Source organism: Sebastes fasciatus, chromosome 24, assembly GCF_043250625.1.
Source record: "Sebastes fasciatus isolate fSebFas1 chromosome 24, fSebFas1.pri, whole genome shotgun sequence".
Classification (NCBI taxonomy): domain Eukaryota; kingdom Metazoa; phylum Chordata; class Actinopteri; order Perciformes; family Sebastidae; genus Sebastes; species Sebastes fasciatus.
The window spans coordinates 12,227,435-12,241,104 of record NC_133818.1 but is presented as its reverse complement, the minus strand read 5'-3'; the positions used below and the strand labels follow the sequence as shown (position 1 = coordinate 12,241,104).

The following is a 13,670-nucleotide window of genomic DNA, read 5'->3' as shown; positions in this document are numbered from 1 at the left end:
TTAACAAGCAATTTCTGATTCTTACAGAGTCCCTTCAAGAGTAATGCACTCTTGACCCTAGTTTGACCTTTATTAATCCAGGTTAATCTAGCCCAGGTCATACGGATGTTTGTCCTAAACATGCGTTGTAACTTCAAAAGTCAATTAGAATGAGGATATGTTTTTTAAGATTTTTTAAAGAATTTATTCAAAACAAAACAGTAAAAAATAGTCGACGATCATGTCTTTGTAGAAATAGATTTAGAAACAATTCAGTAAACATAAATCCAGTGATGTACTAAACTACGTGTGAGGCCAGAGCTTCTGTGTCATCTCGTTGGATCATTCATCCTGCAACTCCTCCGGGTTGTTCTGGATCAGATGCTCTAGCTGCAGCCACAAACCTCCCTCCGCACGCAGGACGAGCTGGGGGAGACGGCGAACTCCCCCAGAGCTGCTCCCGAGTTCAGGGTTCACCCCCGGGGTCAGACGAAACCTGAGCAGGGTCAACGCCACCACGACTCGTAGCTCTGCCAAGGCGAATTTCTGACCAATACAGTTCCTGTGAAAAACATAATCTTGTCTTTACCAGCGCGTTCCTACTTGTGTCACACCTTATATATTGCAGCAATGAGGACGCGGTACCTGGGGCCTGAGGAGAAGGGGATGAAGGCGTGAGAAGCCCGCCCATCTGTGTTTGTTGGGTCAAAACGCTGAGGTTGAAACTCCTAAAAGAGAGAAAATCACACAGGTCAAACATGACAACGTTGAGCCAGAGTGAAAAGAAATCTGGTTCGTTTCTTACATGTGGGTTTGTCCAAACAGCAGGGTTGTGGTGTGTCCCATAAATACTGACCAAGCAGATGGCACCTTGGGAGGAATAACAGAAACATTCTGAGAATACATTCACTCTCTAAAGGTGTAAAATCTATTTCTCCCTCTCACCCGTTGGTACGATCCGATCCCCTGGCAGTGCCATGTCCTTGGTGTACTTCCTTGTTACAGCCTGCACAGGAGCGTGCAGCCGGAGAGACTCTTTGATGCACATGGTGGTGAAGGGAAGGTTGGACAGATCCTCCCTTTAGATAAAGATGTTCACATTTAAATATTTCTAAATTTGGCTTTATTATAACGGACTTTCAACTGCACTTAAAGGGGACCTATTATGCTGTTTTCCTTTCCTTTAGTGTGTTATATTGTTTTTTGTTCATGTAAAAGGTCTGCAAAGTTACAAAGCCCAAAGTCCACGCCAAAGGGAGAAACACTGCTCCTGAACAGCTTGAAACGTTTTGCTTGAAGTCCCGCCTTTACTTCCGTAACGAGGTGATGTCACCAAGTAACACATTTGCGTAATACCTGCCTAGCGGCTAGTTTGGCACGCCTTCAAACAAAGCTAGTTAGAGCGGAGCTGGAGCGGATTCCGAAGAGTTTGGTTCGGTTGACCAATCACAATAGAGTGGGCCAGCTGACCAATAGCAACAGTCGGTATGAGAAAAATAAAGCGTTTTTTTTAACATTAAAGCAAGTAAACATGTTCTCGTAGAAACCCAAAATACAAGTATGAACCTGAAAATAAACATAATAGGTCCCCTTTAATACGACAGGGTTTCAGATTGTATGAGGACAAGTTTTCGTCTCTTACTAAGCATTTTCACTGAGAAAATTGTGAACAAAATGTCCAGTCATTTAGGTTGCGCGTGTGCTTTCTTACCACTCTATTTCATGTCCATCTCGTCCTTCCATCAGATCCATCACTTCCTGCCTGCATTTCTCCTGATAGTGGCCGTGGCGTGCTAAGTTATACAGCGTCCAGCAAATCGCACTGGCTGTTGTGTCGTGACCTGGGGAAAAAGAGAGAGGCGAACGGCGTTACACGGTTTCACACTCGACGACTCACGTTACCGCAGTCTTGGAAAGGGAGGAGTGAACGGAGGGGTACTCGGTTGCAACCTGCAACCACACCACTAGATGTTGCCAAATCCTACACACTGCACCTTTAAAGGAACAATCTGTAAACTAAAGCCATTGCTCAAGTCACAATACACAGGGATTTTGCTGCAACAGTTTTACTCGGTCCGTTAAATGCTAAATATAATGCTTAACAGTAGCATTAGTCCATACCTGTCACCTGTCTCACCTGCAAACATGAAGGTGTTGGCCTCCGCCTTTATCTCCTCATCTGTTAGGCCTCGTCCATCCTCATCCTGCAGAATTACACCGCATCTTTTAAAGCGATTTGCCACTTTTGATTCTGTCCATCTCTATATCTCATTCTTATTTCTTCCTCTCTCCTACCTTTGTCAGCAGAATGATGTCCACAAAATCTTTCTTCCTGCGTGGTGCTGTGGTGAAATCTGTTTCTGTCTTCTCCTGTTGGCTGATCAGGGCTCGGCGCTTCTGAACCACCTCCCTGGTAAAACTGCAAACACCACGGTTTTACCGAAACGCAGAAAAGAATAGATAATAAGAAGTCGTTACTATAGATCGTGATACTTAGAATACTAGAATATTATATTTCATATTTTAATATATATATTTAGTATATTAAGATACAATATGTTACTGTAATATGATACTGCCCAATGCAATATGGTGTATTCTAATAACATGCAGTAAAACAATAAAAACAATAAAAAAAACTTTAAAAAAGCTTAAAACTTTAAAAAAAATCAATTAAATTTGAATATATAGAATTTATATAATAATATATAATAGAATATAACACGGTAGAATTTAATACAAATATGATTGCATAAGAGAGATTACGGCAACAGCTTGGTTTTCATTATTTTGCAGTGGAAATGTATCATGAGACTTGGAGGTTCCTATATTATCTGTGCTACAATGTTACATAAAGGTCAGAAGGTCACATCTGTGCATGTGCTGTACCTGTGCACAGTGTTTAGGGCCTTTCTGAATCGTTTCCCCTGCTGTGTTTTCCAGTAAAACCAGTCCCAGTGGTGCAAAATCTTTTGGCGCCGATCTATTATCAGGTCACTCAGCTCCACTATGGCTGACACGTACTCACTGGTAGACCTGGAGAGAGAAAATAAAATAAACAAAATAGAAGTAGAATGAATTTATTAGTGAAAAATGGTAAAGTGTGTGTCCTCACCTCTGACAGTTGCTGTTGTAGCTAAAGGCACATTTCAGTAAACTGTCCAGTGTCATGAGAGTGACATGGTCAAACATCTCTACAGTAGTCGTGCCTTTACCCACCAGGTGGCGCCACTTGTCCTGAAAGACAGAAAAGGTGCAACAGAGACATTTGCATGCAGATACTAAAGCAAGTGTGTATAGATTTCACTCTGATTTCTAAACAGAAAGTAAATGCAACATAAGATCATCATATTAAAGGGGAACTACGCCCATTTTGAAAATTCATACATGTTATTCCTATGGTCTAAGACAGTCCAAAAATATTAGTAAACATGAACAACTCTCTCCCAAATCCCCAAACTAGAGTGCTAAAAATGAAATTTGTGATCTCATCAAGTACAAAGTCTGTAATTGCTCCATATGCTGCCTTCAAATGAAACTTGTGAGTTCGTATTTACAACATGGGAAGTTGAAGGCCCCATTTGAAGGCAGCACTTCTCCATAGACAATGAATTGGTTAAGATGTTCTAGATGATACTCAGAGCACCCATGTTCTGAGTATATGGGAACATTTTCTGTTTCATAACTGAGATCACTACAATAGAATAAATATAATTTGGGTATAAAAACAAAAACTAACATTCTGTGGGTTCTCAAAATCAGTCTCCCACTTTACTAGGCCATGTGTGTTTGCTTGCATCCGTCCACTGCTGTGCGTCTTACATGCATGGTGTCAGTCGAGGTGTTGAACTTGACGACGTAGCTCTTCAGAATATCAAAGTGAAAAGCTGGAGTCAACAGCCGTCTCTTGCGAGACCACTCCTGCCCGTTGCTTAGCAACAGGCTCTGTCCTGGGACGTAAGAGAGAGGAGGTTTGGAAGTGAGGATGACAATACTGGATCACCGCATCTGACTTTAGTATTATTCATTTATTCATCTTAAAAATCCATAAACAAAGGCAGTCTTTTCAGCTACTTTGTCATCTTCCTGAGTATTATGAAACATGCAACCAATTCTTGCTGACTTAAAAACTCTTCCACTAGACTTACATAAGAGCAACATGAGCTATTTGACTCACCAAGCCATGGACGCAGATGGCCATAGATGAGCTCATCTTTCACTGTAATGCTGGCTGGATGGAGGGAAGCAGTGAGGATTTAAGAGCAATATGAAATGAAGTTCAGGAAATGTGGTTTTAGTAGCTCCGATAACACTTCCACTAGTGTACTGTTTACAGTAATTATACACTACCAGGTGCCATTAGCAGAGGTTTGACGTAGTCAGGGTGGAAGAGTCTGACCAGGGGATAGAAAGGGCCGAGGAACCAGCTGCAAGAGTGCGTGTACGTCTGCACCAAGTCATCCACCTGCAGGAGACCTTCTTCTGTGCTCTGCATCTGAGGCACAAATACACAAAACATTACAATATACAGTATACCATAAGTTTAAAGAGGTCCTATTACAGTATGCTTTTGTGCTTTTTCCATTTCCTTTAGTGTGTTATATAGTTTTTTGTGCATGTAAAAGGTGTGCAAAGTAACAAAGCCCAAAGTCCGCGCCAAAGGTAGAAACACTGCTGCTGAAGTGCCTGAAACGCCTCGCTTGAAGTCCCGCCTTTTCTTCCGTAATGTGGTGATGTCACCAAGTAACATATTTGCATAATACCTGCCTAGCAGCTAGTTTGGCACGCCCTTAAACAAAGCTAGTTAGAGCGGAGCTGGAGCAGAGTCCGAAGTGTTTGGTTCGGTTGACCAATCACTACAGAGTGGGCCAGCTGACCAATCAGAGCAGTGTTTTCGATAGGGGGCGGGGCAGGAGCTCAAACTGAGCGTTTCAGACAGAGGGTGAAAAGAGGTGCTGCAAAAATAAAGCGTTTTTTTTTTTTTTTTACATTAAAGCATCTAAACATGTTCTAGTAGAAATCCAAAATACAAGAAACTGAAAATGAGCATCTTTAATTGAACTCTATTTTCTTCAATTAAAAGGATATTAAAGTGAGGTTTGTGCTGAATTCTCAAGAAGAGGACATTTGATGATAATGTTTCGCAACACTCACCACTTCCTGTATCACACTGAGAAATCTGTTAGATTTCCTGATGTCTTGTTTCAACATTTACCAAGCATTAAAAAGGTAACAGATGAGGTCCAGACTGTATCTTAGAAACTAGAAATGCATGTGAGTGTGTCCTACCTGGCCCAGGTGGCCTATAAGCCAGGAGTTTGCAGGTGGCTTGCTAAAGCAGGACAACCTGTATGTGTACCAGGCGTGTCGCCCCAACAGCTTCGCCGTCGAAAATGCAACCACAGCTCCCAGTCCTGCACCGACCACTAACAGGACCTGCCAGAGGCCCGTCCAGCTGAGGACCTGAGAGAGGACACCGTGGAGGAGAGACATCCTGGGACAGGAAGAGAGAGGATGTCGAGTATCCAGAGGTTGCTTGACTCTCGCCCTGCTCTGACAGCGACTGTGTTCACAATGAGACGTTACTAATGTTGAAATATGCAGAAACCAAACTGGTCCACCCAATTATGTCAACAGCAGCAACTGCTGTGACACCACTTCCTTTAATTACTCATTTACAACATCTTGACCTGCATCCTGTTGATGGAGAGTCAACCATTAACTTGGTTTATAAATTACTTTAATGTAAACTTATTTTGTTTAATTAATTCATTAATTAATGAATTAATGAATTAATTGTATTTATTTATTTTTGTTATAGTTATTGGCTCCTTGCTGTTGTTTTTAGTTTTTTTTTTATATCTTATATTATTATTATCTTATGTTATTGTTGACACATTTGTATCATGAGGTCAAATTTAGTTGTTAAAAAAAACAGCCCTCTAAAAGCTGTATTATTTTATATTTTAAAGGGGCAATACCCAGTTTTCAAGAGATTTTTTTTTAATCATTATTTTCATTTATTTATTTTAACTTTTTATCTTTCCAACATTTTTTTTCTTGCCAAATATGTTGACATCATTTTATTCCAGGCACTCTTCATTGAAGACACAAGAAAACAACAATTTTTCTAAAACAAATAACAAAGTCAGTGTTCATATATTTGTCATTTATATAGTTTTATTTATCAACTTTTATTCTATTCACTTTTGTCATAGTCAAATATTTGTATTTCCTTCCCAATAAGTGTGAGCAACTTTTCTTTACTTGCAGTTAATAGAATAATAGTTTAGTATAACCAATTGACCAATTATATCAAGGAAAAGCTCTGCTACTGATTCTAATAAAACACTGATGACTCTAACCGTTCATAAACTATAGACTTCAGATCATACATCACCACTGATGAACCCCACAAAGTAGATTACATCATGTTTAACCCATGCGTTGCTGTAGAAGTCATTAAAATGATGGCTTTACGCTGTGCGCGCTCCCGCGAGGCCCATGCACGACTCGGCCTAATTGGGTACAACACAACACCTGTAGCAGAGTAGAGAACAACTAAAGACAGGTAGTTTGACGGAAAATAGGTGTGGAAATCGTTGTTTGACTTCTGCAGGCGACACTGTGCGTTCTTCCAGTGGTAATGTGTTTACCTGTCAATTTTAATTTAATATTTTTGTCCTCTGGTGTGGGTAAACACGACGCACCGGCTAATTGATGTTTACCCCTCATTCAGTTAATATGGTTCCAAAAAATGTACTTTAATTTGCTTGATTATTGATTGATGAATTGATTAATATATCTATTTTTCCATTACATGTATATATATTTGCTTATTTTATCCAACACCAAAGATACTCATATTGCAATGCTATGAAATAGGGGGGGGAAATGGTCGACTAATTCTAGCACTAGAAATGAATACTAAAGTATATTAATCTCTTCAGACCAATATATAATTTTAACAATGTCTTTATTGTTTTTTTGTTATACAAACATCAGCAATATTAAGCAATTTATACAATATAGGATTTACTTTAACAAACATAACACCCCCCACACACCCACCCGGTCTCTCTTAACGTTTCCCTTTCTCACAGGGCCAAAATCAATATATCATTTATTCTTATGTTATTTTTGGACTATGCTTGAACCTAGTCAGCTATTAGATGCTTTTCTTTTTAAGCCCATCATTTAAAAACCTGTGAATATAATAATTGTATGCTCAGAAATAAATCCAAATGTTGTATGTTTGATACCAGAGAAACTCTGGGATATTTTAATTAAAAAAAAAATATTTTCGTTAAGTACCATTGCACAAATTTAACCTCTAATTGTGCAACCTTGCTTGTGAATATAGGATGATTACTAAAATAATCTCCAATTGGCCTTGTGTGGATATTAATAGTGTTTGAGTCAAGGAGAGACAACTTAAAAGAAGTAATATTTAAGCCAAATGGTTAAAAATGCTACAGAAATTGGAAATATTTGTTCAGTTGATCTTGTAAATATTGTTTTTCCACATCTGTTGAGAAAACTAGTCCTAATATAACCGCATTTCTTTGTTTTCATTACAACAAACATTAATTTATTTTTGGCTTTTGAGCTGCTCAGAATCATTTTCTCTTGTAAGGTGTAAGAAATATCCTGCTTTTCACTCATCTTCCTCTGTGTGCATGTTTCAGGTCCTCAGCTTGAAATGAATGAAATGACAGAAGGGCCCAGCAGGTGTGCCAGCCAAGAGACATCTCCACCTGCTTCCAGCTCTCCTCTGTCGTCTCCCAGCTGCAGCTCCACCCAAACATGGCTACCAGCCGAATCCCCTCTGCGGCCTCCCTGGATGAATGATCGTCAAATGGAGCAGGACCAGCACTACGTCGAGATGCAGTCGAGTCCTCCGTCTCGTTTCTACGAGGAGCTCTTCTGCACCCGCCAGGCCTCCAGCGTTCTGGTCCCTCTGGCCGGCGCCCTCATGACCTCCTCCTCCGGGCCGCAGAACGATGTGGTGAAACAAAGTTACCTGGGGAAGCTGGAGCGGAACAACAGAAGATATTTTGTCCTGAGAGCAGGAAGTCACACCGGGCCGAGCCGACTCGAGTGGTACAAGAGCCAGGAGAAGTTCACAGCAATGGAGAAGCCTGCTGGTGGAGCTACGCTGTTTGGCTCGAACAAGAAAGGGTTGGTTAATTAATGCATTAATGCATGCCACCAGCCAAATGTTGATAAATGTCTTCTTTAATGCACCAAAGTAATTTGACATCCTGAATACATCCTCTGCTAATTGATTAGAATACACTATGTTCGTGCCTGAAGTCGTTTTTAAATGTGTAAATAAGGCCAAGCATTAAGAATTAAAAGCCAATGGACCCTGCCAGCTGCAGCTTACTGTTCAGCAGTGGTCATTGGATTCACCATGGTGGAAAATCTATAAGGTAACAAAAGAAATATTACAGTCTAAAATGAGATTCTCTTTATTCCTACTTCCCAGGGTGATTTACCTGAGGTACTGTCTCGGTGTGAGCCGGAGTGGCAGTTCCAGGAAAGGCCACACGGTGGCGCTGTATGCCAAGGATCAGACCTTGGTACTATCGGTGGAGGACCAGGGGGAACAAGAAGAGTGGTATCTGGCCATTAAGAAACTGATGGAGGAAGAGCGGAAGGATGAAGAGCACGGAGAAGGGTTTGAAGAAGAGGATGACGGGTATTGCACTCTGCCCCCTGCTGCTTTCTTCAAAGAGGTCAGACCAGAATTTGTATTGTTTTATTTTCTGTCACATGCAGTAGATTTAAAGGTGCAGTGTGTAGGATTTGGTGGCATCTAGTGGCCTTTCCAAGACTGTGATTATAGACTAATGAAAACATAGTTATGAATATTATATTCCACACACTGTTACACACTGTTCCTTTTTAAAACTAAGAGAACTTTTAATTAAAGTTGATTTTAAGTTTGCTGCCCTGCAAAAGTAGACATTTTATTCAATTTACGGATGGATGACCTCTTGATACACAATGTGCACTTTCCCTAGCCTTGACAACTGAGTCAGAAATACAATCAAATAAAACAGCGTAATATGCTCGCTGAGGATATCTAGGTGATATTACCCTTATATTCAACAAGGCACAATTATGTCCTATATACTGTACGCATTTCTTAAAATTTGAATAACTACTAAAACACCCAAAAGGAAATCCAAGGTACTTGGCACAAACAGTCTGTTAGCAGGTTTAATACTACTAAAATCACAGGAAATCAACCATGTTGTGCAGAATTCACTGTCACCTTTCCAAAGTCAGTCAGGTGACCCTCGTTAACCGATCGTTAACCGCTAACCGACAAGATTAGTGCGTTGCATGCAGCGGTGCTGTGGTTGTAGTTCCTAACAAGCCGCCCAGCTGCAACGAAAAGCCGATGCACAAACAGGTTAAATCCATCATTTATCACCCGCTGCAGTTTATGAGCACAACAGATAACTGAGTCCCCAGTTCACCCGTGCGGGAGAGTTAACAGCCACCATGCTGTGTGTATTGTCGTGGACACATGCAGCCACTTTCCCAGTAAAAGTCTCCACCGCATTAATTAGTTTAGCTGCGAGGTTGTCAGCTGTGTGTCTGCCTCAACTTCCACTTCGAGGTTGTGTTTATAAAGCTAATATCACTTTCACGTGACAGAATGTTGGATATAAAATAATTAAAAATGTCAATTAAAAAAGACGTTTTTAAGTACAACCAACTCTTCATTGGATATAAATATCCCTGCCTGAATTTTTTCCTCTGCTCCTTTCACCTTGACCTTAGGTTTGGCCCGTCATGGTGAAGCCCAGAGGTCTGGGCTGTTCCACGTCTCTGGCGGGGGAGAGCCGGCTTTGCCTCACAGCTACGTCTCTCATCCTGATCAGAGTGGCTGCATGCAGTGATTTGCAGTCGGTCACTATGCCTTTGCTGAGTATTCGTCGCTTTGGCCACTTGGACGGTTCATTCTTCTTGGAGCTCGGCAGGTCGGCACCAAACGGTCCCGGAGAGATCTGGATGGAAGCAAGAGACCAAGGTAACTGATGATAAAAAAAAGATGTGCTAGTTTTACTCATTTCTGCCTTCCCATGGGACTGTGAGCCGTCTTCTTTGTGTCTGCTCTGTACAGGAAACCCAGCAGTAGCCCAGCACATTCATGAGTTGGTTCGTGAGACAGTAAGGGCACTACGAGCTCTTCCTGACTTCAGCCGGTCACCGACCTCCAACAATCAGCTTCACACCTTTCTGACCTCAAAACGCTGCAGACCCAAATACAGAGACAGGCTGAATGTGAGACCTCTTGGTTCTCACGTTCGTTCCCTGCCCCCCAGATACCCTGAAACCCAGACAAGTCCAACTAAATGTTACCTTGAGCCCCACAAACCAGACCCTGAATCCACTCTGAGCTCTACCTCACATCTCAGCCCTTTCAGATCCCGTCAGTCTGAGACTGGCAGCTACATGGAAATGAAGATGGACCATCAGCTCCCAGTGAACAAAGGGAGGGAAAACGACTGCGGAAGACCTGCCATGGTGACAGGGGACCACGGCGGTGTTGCAGCCTGCGGGATGGAGGGCTGGGAGTCAGATGAGGAGCAGAGGCTGGGGTACATGATGATGTCGCTACAGGTAAGCCCCAGCTCGTCTGTGCTGCCTCAGGACGACTATGTGACCATGGCGAGCCCTCATAAACACAAGTGGCCAGCTTACTCTTCACCCTCCTCTTCCCCGCAGACATCATTCAACAGGTACGTTTGACTTTAACGTAACATTACACACATCTCAGAATGTATTTAATTTGTGTATTGTCTGGACTTAAACTTGTAAAGTAAAACTTTCTCTCTTTTATGTAGCTCCACCTCAGACAGCTCCTCTCCTCTGCACCCGTCACATCATCATCAGACCAATGAGCGCAGTCAGCCCCACTGGCTGGTGACCTCAGTCCAACAGTCAGAAACAGAAGCTGGCCAATCACAGATGAGCATCAGCAGCTCCACCGAACCACAGGATGATGCAAGGCAGGAGCCGGCCAAGCAGAGACGACTCCCAGCACAGACCAGGGCCTCTTCGTCTCCCGTGAGGACTGTTGATGGGTCTGGCGTGATGACTCCGTTTGTCGCAGGTGGACCAGGCTATTCCAGGCCAGTCCAGGCTAGTCCGATCTCAGGTACAGGCCGGTCTGGTCGAGCTGCATCAGAACAATCTGTTAGAAGATACCGGCTGTCTTTGTGTCTGCCTGCTTGCCTGCAAGCTGAGGACAGAAACTGAGTCTTTGTAATTCATCGTTTCGTTTACATCACTAATCTGAAAAGGTGACGTTGTAGTTAAAAAAGTAAGAATAATTGATTTAAATATTTCTGTTTGACTGGCACTTGTTGCGCTTAATCACTTACTGTGACAACGCACATGCATAGAGAAAACAGGGCTTTAAAGTCTTACATTGAATAGAGTATATGTTGAAAATTAAAGTTGTCTTGTTGACAGTTTTAGTCAGTTATTTGTGTGTAAACGCGGTTAGTGTTTCGTTTCAGTTTGCCCCTTTTTGTCAATTTTTTTCTCTGTTGGTGTGTTCTAAATCAAGCCTTGGTTTTTTGTCTAAACCATACTTAAAGATGCTCCACTGTTATATGAAAGAATTAAAAGAATAAAGTCACATGATTGCACATTCTTCTTTAGCCTTTTATTGATCTGTAACCAAGCTGAGGGATTTCAAAGAAATTGCCTGACCACTTTCAGATGGGCAGGAGGGCAATAGAACAAGGTTGTAGAGTTCAAGAAACTATTAAATATTTAAGTAACTATTCAGGGCTGCTCTGGTTCTCACTCATTCCCTCTAAGTTCAACTGCAGGTACAATAGACTAGTTAATATACAACTAGTTTATTAGTCTAGTCTATTGTAATAAAGAGTTTGAAGTTAAAGCTGTATTTTTACCTGAGTTGATTACTTGATTAACATTTCCACCTCTGACTGCTTCCAATCTTTTTATTTCATCAAAAAACATGTCATATTTATTCTATAGTGTCCCCATAAGCCTTACATGAAATGTTTTTTTATGCACCTTATTTCAAGTGCAGCTGCTTGTTATATACCAAACTTTATCTGATCCGTGGCTGTCCTGGTATGTATTAATTATGGATGTATTAATTATCTGTCATATAGGCATAGTGTGCCAAGTTCATTTAGTTAATAAGTCAGTTAATTTGAAAATAAAGAAATTCAAAGAAGGATGAGTTATGGGCATTTTAATGTTTATACATTTTTATCAGTAAGATTTATAATATTAATGGTAAAAATATAGATAATAGTATCAAGTATAAAATAAAAAATAATAGTATAAAAAAGTAATATTAAAAAAAATTCCTGTCACTTTGCAAAAGTGTAAAGTATATAATGTGTATATAATATAATATATATAAATATAATATATATATAAAATATAATACATATATAAATATAATATATATATAATATATATATAACATATAATGTAATATATATATAATGTAATATGTATATATATAAATATATATATAATATATATATATATCTTTGTGTCATCTATCTTTGTACAGTGAATATCTGTCATCTATTTTTGTACAGTGAATATATATATATATTATATTATATAATATATAAATATAATATATATATATAAATATAATATATATATAAATATAATATATATATAATATATATTATATATATATATATCTTTGTGTCATCTATTTTTGTACAGTGAATATCTTTGTGTCACATCTTTTTTACAGTGAGTATCTTTGTGTCACATATCTTTTGTACAGTGAATATCTTTGTCCAGTGAATATATTCACTGGACAAAGATATTCACTGTACAAAGATATATATATAATATAATATATATATACATATATAATATATATTATATAATATATATATATATATATATATAATATATATTATATATGTATAAATATATATATAATATATATATATATAATATATAATATGATATAAGTATCTTTTTATAGTGGTGGGGAGCGGCATATTTACAAAGATAGATGACACAAAGATATTCACTGTACAAAGATATATGACACAAATATAAATATATATATATGAGTGTCATATATCTTTGTACAGTGAACATTTTTGTGTCATCTATCTTTGTACAGTGAATATCTTTGTATTTGTATATTTGAAAATAAAGAATTTCAAAGAAGGATGAGTTATGGGCATTTTAATATTTATTCATTTTTATCAATAAGAATTATAATATTATTATTAGTAATATATACACTCACCGGCCACTTTATTAGGCACACCTGTTCAATTGCTTGCTAACAGAAATAGCTAATCAGCCAATCACATGGCAGCATCTCAATGCATTTAGTCATCTAGAGGTGGTGAAGACGACTTGCTGAAGTTCAAACCGAGCATCAGAATGGGGAAGAAAGGGGATTTAAGTGACTTTGAACGTGGCATGGTTGTTGGTGTCATCTATTTTTGTACATGGAATATCTTTGTGTCATATCTTTTTTACAGTGAATATTTTTGTGTCACATACCTTTTTTACAGTGAATATCTTTGTGTCACATATCTCTGTACAGTGAATATTTTTGTGTCACATATCTTTTTTACAGTGAATATCTTTGTGTCACATCTCTGTACAGTGAATATTTTTGTCCAGTGAATATATAT

The 13,670-nt window shown here is 39.4% G+C and overlaps 2 protein-coding genes across 5 annotated transcripts; one reads left to right on the top strand and one right to left on the bottom strand.

Annotated features, from left to right (window-relative positions):
• Window positions 1-160: 160 nt before the first annotated feature.
• Window positions 161-5,574, bottom strand: cyp4f3 (cytochrome P450, family 4, subfamily F, polypeptide 3). The gene is made up of 13 exons (XM_074626512.1): window positions 5,269-5,574; window positions 4,330-4,474; window positions 4,157-4,210; window positions 3,802-3,929; window positions 3,095-3,216; window positions 2,869-3,015; window positions 2,275-2,398; window positions 2,117-2,183; window positions 1,691-1,820; window positions 925-1,058; window positions 785-849; window positions 625-707; window positions 161-541 (listed from the first exon to the last, which is right to left on the bottom strand). Exons 1-13 carry the CDS (start codon window positions 5,470-5,472, stop codon window positions 322-324), a joined length of 1,623 nt encoding a protein of 540 aa, XP_074482613.1. The 5' UTR covers window positions 5,473-5,574; the 3' UTR covers window positions 161-321.
• An 839-nt stretch (window positions 5,575-6,413) lies between these two features.
• LOC141762950 (uncharacterized) lies at window positions 6,414-11,654 on the top strand. 4 transcript variants are annotated; one of them, XM_074627138.1, is made up of 6 exons: window positions 6,414-6,550; window positions 7,668-8,160; window positions 8,471-8,720; window positions 9,778-10,027; window positions 10,121-10,739; window positions 10,845-11,654. In XM_074627138.1, the coding sequence occupies exons 2-6, from the start codon at window positions 7,682-7,684 to the stop codon at window positions 11,257-11,259; spliced, it is 2,013 nt and encodes a 670-aa protein (XP_074483239.1). In that variant the 5' UTR covers window positions 6,414-6,550; window positions 7,668-7,681; the 3' UTR covers window positions 11,260-11,654. The 4 variants fall into 4 exon arrangements, with proteins under 4 accessions (XP_074483239.1, XP_074483237.1, XP_074483236.1 ...); XM_074627136.1 differs by having other exon boundaries at window positions 6,460-6,606; XM_074627135.1 differs by having other exon boundaries at window positions 6,469-6,622.
• Window positions 11,655-13,670: the final 2,016 nt, after the last annotated feature.